Source organism: Ascaphus truei, chromosome 5 (assembly GCF_040206685.1).
Source record: "Ascaphus truei isolate aAscTru1 chromosome 5, aAscTru1.hap1, whole genome shotgun sequence".
NCBI lineage: Eukaryota > Metazoa > Chordata > Amphibia > Anura > Ascaphidae > Ascaphus > Ascaphus truei.
The window spans coordinates 239,480,009-239,486,339 of record NC_134487.1 but is presented as its reverse complement, the minus strand read 5'-3'; the positions used below and the strand labels follow the sequence as shown (position 1 = coordinate 239,486,339).

Genomic DNA, 6,331 nt, shown 5'->3' with positions numbered 1-6,331 from the left:
TCATACATACTCTCAAAATAAAATATTCAGTAACCAATTGTTATACAGAATACACTCTATATTTTCTCTTTTAGTTGCCACAAGCACATATTACATTTTACATTTAATACATAAAAAGTGGTAAATACTGTCTTTGGTCTCTAATTGAACCTAGTACTTGTATTTTTTATTTTTAATAACCGCATTTTGACACATTTTGCTACCTTACGTTTTTGTGTTTATTACAGGGGTGTACAAGGACTCCTGATGGTAGACCTTAAATTATTCTTGGTGGTGGTAGTGGCACCGTATTGAGTTATAGTGTGATGACTTGCTCATTTTTAGTGCCCTGCGGTGGTGCCAGCTGGCTATTTAGACACCATTTACATACACAAGTCACATGAACACAGGTGTGGCATTCGTGACAAAAGTATTAGGTTTTTTTATGTTCATTTATTTTTTGTTTCCGTGCCAATTGCTTTAATGTCTGCTCCCTATTCATATATATATACATATAAAAATATATATACACATACATACACAAATTATGTGAAAGTTCTTATAAAGTTATATGTATAAATAGGTGTATATAAAATAGCAAAATGCAACTTTAAATAAATACATTTTACTGTCTACAGCAAATGTTATAAGGTAGAGTACAATAAGCTCTGCAGAATGGGGGTTGTGTTGAAAGCCACTGTGATATGTATAGAGATGTGTACCATTTACTACTATTAAGACAACTGTAGTTGTTGATAAATGTAAACATACATTAAATGTTTATTTTTTATTTTAAACCTCCACATACAATACATTAAGAACTCCAAAAATGTGTATGTACTTATATTGTTGTGACATTCAGGTTGTTTGGGCTTTTGGGGACAATATATCAGACAGAAGGCTTTAGGCACACTTTTTCCCTCACAACTCAGCCGCCATTTTACCTTCTTCTAAAAGCAAACAAGCCACCTTGAGGGCGGGAAAGTGAAGATGAACCCGCCCCGGGGAAAGAAGCCATTCATCCTGTTGGCTAACAGCGCTGTCAAACACGTCTCTTCTCCCGCCGTCTCTGCCATTCTCGATTGAATTGGCTGTTGTATGTGTCCGTCACGGAGCTAGCTCACTTCTCATTGGACTATCTTCTCCCGCTGACGCGCCGTAACCCCGCCCACCTACTTGCGTGCCGTGTGCAAAAAAGCTAAGTGGCCGAGGGAGGGAAACAGCCGTTAAGTGAGGGGGGAGGGGCTCCATGGCGGACCTCGGGAACAAGGAGGGAGCGGATTGGATGATCCGCCGTTTCAAACCATGAAGGCGCGCATTGATTGGTCGCGGCGTGTCCTCGCTCTCGGGCCTCACGGGCAGGGGGGTTATTGTGTGTGTGAGGCTGGGAGTGCGCGTCGGGGCTCGGGCAGCTGACGGTACCGGCGCCAAATCGGATCACAGACACGGGACAACGTTATCCGAATCTTTCCTCGGCGACGCGTTGAGCTCTGGAACATGGTAAATTCCCCAGACCGGGTCATTTACTGCCCTCAAATACCCCCACCCCCCGGGGCGGAGCGGGAACTACCCCGAGGCAAGACTGCACATACTTCCTACCCCCTACTAAAATCCCCGGGACAGGAGAAAGTGGGTGGTGATACCTCGGCAAATACAAAGGGTAACACCATCTCGCTAATACCCCAGAGCCGAGAGAGCGGGAAGATATCATCCACCGACTTCTCTGTAACAAGATAACTCTGCAAATACACCACAGGGGGCGGGAAAGAGACCAGATAATATGCAAATATCACTAATACCCCACGGGCAGGCTGATGGGGCACCTCAGATAATGGCATCCCAAATAATACCACAGCTTTAGGACACTAGCGTGGTCCTTTCTCTCTCCTCATCCCCACGACATACAGGAGGTGAACAAATCCAAAGTACCCGGGTGAAGGTTATTGGGGGTAACATGTTTTTGTGGGGGTTTATCAAATGGCAGCCTACGGGGTATCTAATCCACCTAATCAAATGACGTGAGTTAAACACCCTTTAGTTCAGAGCCAGCCCGTGTGTGACCTGATGCGCCAAAGCTAGTGAGATGTGGCTTGTTATGTACGGACATGAGGAATAACCCGCACATTGATTATTCATATCGAGCAATGCGATCCCGGGCCAGTCGCGCTTACAATGTAACCTCCCTGGGATCCGCACATATCTTGCAGAGATGCCCGGTTTGCTTTTTTGTGCGTCTGGTCTCATCCACAAAGCTCAGTTTGTGTTTTAGACGGTTGACATGCAACAGAGGAGTGCAGGGGGTTGGGTTACCATCCTGTCTAGCCTCGGGGTGCACCCTGCTCAAACATCTAGGTCAAGATCGTGCTGCCCTGGACGTTATCGCCCTGTCACTTATAGCATCCTTGCACGTGTCTGTCCTGATTAGAGATGGGAAGTGTCACTAAAGGTCTGCTGCTTAAAGCCTAGTTCTAATGGAAAGTACTAAATACATTTTCCTGTATGGGGTGGTAGTCTGTATATAGATCACTAGAAGTGACCTTTCCTGTGCCAGGTGTCACGTTTTGCCGTCTCCCTGACAGTGAGGAGCAAAATCTGATGCATTATTTGGAGTCAGGAAGGAATGTTCCCCTTATGAGACAGCATTGGGTGATTTCACTTTATTTTTGTTTGCCTTCCTCTGCATCAATATACTATAAGTACACATTGGATAAGTAGCTGTAGTCTAAATTTAACACAGGTTGAACTTGGACATTTTTTCCCTCCAACCTCATATACTATGTTACTATTTAACAATCCCATGCTGCTCTAGTGGACTGTTTTAAATAGAAAGTAAACACTCCTACCCTCCCCGATTCCTGGTGAACTTGGCTGAACACCTCAACACATAATAAACCTAGTGTAACAAGTACTCCAGGAACCTGTTGCAGATGTACTCTGCTATACAGTGATGTGATGCACTGCAACCTCTTTGCAGTTGAACTTGGCCTCATCACTAATGAAGCATAAGCTCCATAACACCCTCGTGTGTCTCAAGTTATGTTCTCTTCCCATGGAAAGAAAACTGATCTACAGCATTCAAACAGGCACGTCTGGTCGTAAACAATATACAAAACTACACACACCAATTTGTGGTGTATTTTCTGCAAATGTTAATTCTGCAGCTGAAATATGCATGCCTGTTCAATATCTGCAGATACTGGGAATTAGAAGATATCGCATCAAAACCTATCTATGTAGCCTGCTCCAAAGCAAACCACTTGTTTTACTTGGATCTTAAGATATTTTGTTAACTTATGCAGTACCAGATCATTCTATTAATCTTACATGTTTCATTGCACACAATGGATTAATGTATACATACAATTAGTTGGAAATATATACCAGCCATACAGTAACTTTACTTGTGCGCAACCAGTGTAAAATGTTTAGCATGTACAACTTAAGCCATCAGTAACCAAACATGTTTGTGTTATATTGAATGAATGCCATTGTGCATAAGTGCTTTACTATAATTTCTTTCAACACCTGTCTCCTCCACCACCTCTTCAACGTGTCTACTTATTATTGGGCCTTGTTTATATTGTGAAACTTGAGCAATGTGCTGGCAGCTTTATTACCTGCTTATTTATATTTTATTCCTTTTCTAGAGGATAGTCTTAAAATGCCTTACAGGAAAATTAAGGCCTGAATTTGCAATGCAGATTTTTGTAGCTGCTTGGGAATTTAATGGAGCTGAATTTAGGCTTTTCCAGCTGCCACTATATCTTTGAACAATCCTTGTCTGGCTACCATTGATGAAATTTTTCTTCTTCAGGCTGGTGGTAAGGCTGGTAAAGACAGCGGCAAGGCAAAGGCCAAAGCTGTATCTCGCTCCCAAAGAGCAGGACTGCAGGTAAATCATTTACAATCTTTTGTCTTTGATCTCCAATGACCTTTACATTTATAACGCCAAGGTACTGGGTTCAATTGGAAACTTGCTTTCTCGCTTGACCATAGCGATGAATTTGACCGTTCTGCTGTATTCACCTTGGATCCTGTCACTTGTGCCCCTGCTCTAGTTTCCAGTGGGCCGTATCCACAGACACTTGAAGACCCGTACCACAAGCCATGGGCGAGTTGGTGCTACCGCAGCCGTCTACAGTGCTGCGATTCTGGAATACCTTACTGCTGAGGTATGCAGTTCTGTCTTGATAAAAGAAACAGATGTAATCTTGGTATTAAACCAACCAGGAGGTATGAGTTTGCAGAGTGGGACATTTCTGTTCTTTTTAGATAAGCCCCACAGTGTAAATCCATGATCTGCACTAGTTGTATTAAATACGATAGGTGGCTACACCTGAGGAGGTATTGGTGCATGACTCCACCTTCTCTTGCTCATAGGTGCTGGAGCTGGCAGGAAATGCCTCCAAGGATCTGAAGGTGAAGCGTATCACTCCTCGTCACTTGCAGCTAGCCATCCGCGGGGATGAAGAATTGGACTCTCTCATCAAGGCCACCATCGCAGGAGGAGGTATATTCTCCTTCCCAACTCTAATCCCCTTCCTATTAAACCTGCCATTCCCTATGAAATTATTTGAATTCTACACCTACCAGTTTATGCAAATACTGTGCTCATGCCTCTAGCTGTTGCATTGTTGTTCCTATGCTTTATTTATTTTTTGAAGTTACATTGATCCTTCACTCCCTGTGTCTTTTAGCTGCTTTTTCTTCTGTCCTGCACTAACTTCAATAGGAAACTGCAGAGAAGTAGACCTACCCCTATCCTGAAATAATATGGTCTAGATACACCTGGGCCTCGAAGTCAATTTAAACAGGGAGTTAAAGTGTAATGTTCACTCTTAGGGCTGGGACCCGCTGCGCCCGTGTGCGCGGGCGGCGACGTGAGCTCAACTTACCATTCCTGTTTGAACTCACGATCGGGTCCCAGTCCCTCCTCACTTCTAACTTGCTACATGCTGTGACGCGGTAGCCAGCAGGAGACACGAGAGAATGGTGTTCTCTTGCTGCAACGCGTCACATGGTACGCGAAGGGGCCAATCATAGACTGGCTCCCTTCAACGAATGGCAAGCCAGCTATTGTGTGCTAGTGTGTGGAGCTGCTGCAGTGCTGTGAGCCCTGCTTTGTTTTGGACCCCGCCCCCCTCCGTCATGGCCGCGCCCCCTCCCGTCATGGCCGCGCCCCCCCCGACCCGTTTGGCCACGCCCCCCCCGCTCCAAGAAAAGCAGCCTGTAGACCGCAGATCGCGGTACAGCGAGTTGCACGCGCCGCCGGCAAGCAAGCCAGCCGTGCGGACGCGTGCAACGGGACCTCAGCCTTATGGTGGAAGGTGGACCTTCGAGGCCTTGCTCTGCCAAGAGGGTTATTTATACTAGGGGTGTGCAAACTTTCCCAGCTGCGCCTGCCCCGTCTTTGGCGTCAAATGATGCCTCGTGGTCACATTGCCATGGCGATATGTTTAAGAGGCCTCACGCAATCCCCCAGCATTTAATTTAGATGCCGCGGGAAAGAGGGGGGGCTTCTGCAATCGCCACTTACCCCTTGATTTATACAACATCTCTAAGGCTTGTAATATACTAAGCGCATGCACACAAGGAATTGAAAAATACCTGTCTTCCTATGACAGTGTATTCACTACCAGCGCACGGCAGAGAGCAGTGGTGTGGCAGCTTGGTGGCAATACAAAGAAATTTGTATTTTCGAGCGGCTGCCGTGACAGTAGATCAGTGCGGCCTGCCGTTGTGACGTCATGGCCACGACTTCTAACCGTGGGAGTCATTGTTTGGCCTATAGGCACTAAAAGCGTGCACGCGCAATGTCGGGCCTGCGCTTAGTATAATACATGCCTAATGCAGTCACTGTCTGGCTGACATCTATCACCTTAATCTGCTTTGCTACTGGACTTAACACTTGTTTAATCCTTGTAGGTGTTATTCCGCATATCCACAAGTCTCTGATTGGAAAGAAGGGACAGCAGAAAACTGCATAAGAAGACTGCACTGCTGCCCTCACTGTCATTGTACTGTAACTTGGACAGAAGAAAAAATGGGGATGTGGAATTTGTTTTGTTTATATTTTCTTTTTTTAAATAAATAGTTAAATGGAAGAACATAGACACAAGAGCGTAGACATAAGAGAAAACCTTTGTATGTTCTTTTGATTCAAAGTTTCACAAAAAAAGTTCCTTGAGTCATGTGACTGAAATCTGTGTGTTGATTGGCTAGGTTTCTCCCGTGTGTTTTATACAAAAATGGAACTGATAAACCATTTTTTACATAAGATTGTCTCTGTGTGATGAATTCAGTTTTTTCTTTACCTTTTAGCTGCCATAAGGGTTACAACAAATTGCAGTCA

At 44.8% G+C, this 6,331-nt stretch overlaps 1 protein-coding gene across 1 annotated transcript; it reads left to right on the top strand.

Annotated features, from left to right (window-relative positions):
- Positions 1-1,306: 1,306 nt before the first annotated feature.
- H2AZ2 (H2A.Z variant histone 2) lies at positions 1,307-6,256 on the top strand. Its single transcript, XM_075601847.1, has 5 exons — positions 1,307-1,479; positions 3,794-3,871; positions 4,038-4,151; positions 4,360-4,489; positions 5,905-6,256. The coding sequence occupies exons 1-5, from the start codon at positions 1,477-1,479 to the stop codon at positions 5,964-5,966; spliced, it is 387 nt and encodes a 128-aa protein (XP_075457962.1). The 5' UTR covers positions 1,307-1,476; the 3' UTR covers positions 5,967-6,256.
- Positions 6,257-6,331: the final 75 nt, after the last annotated feature.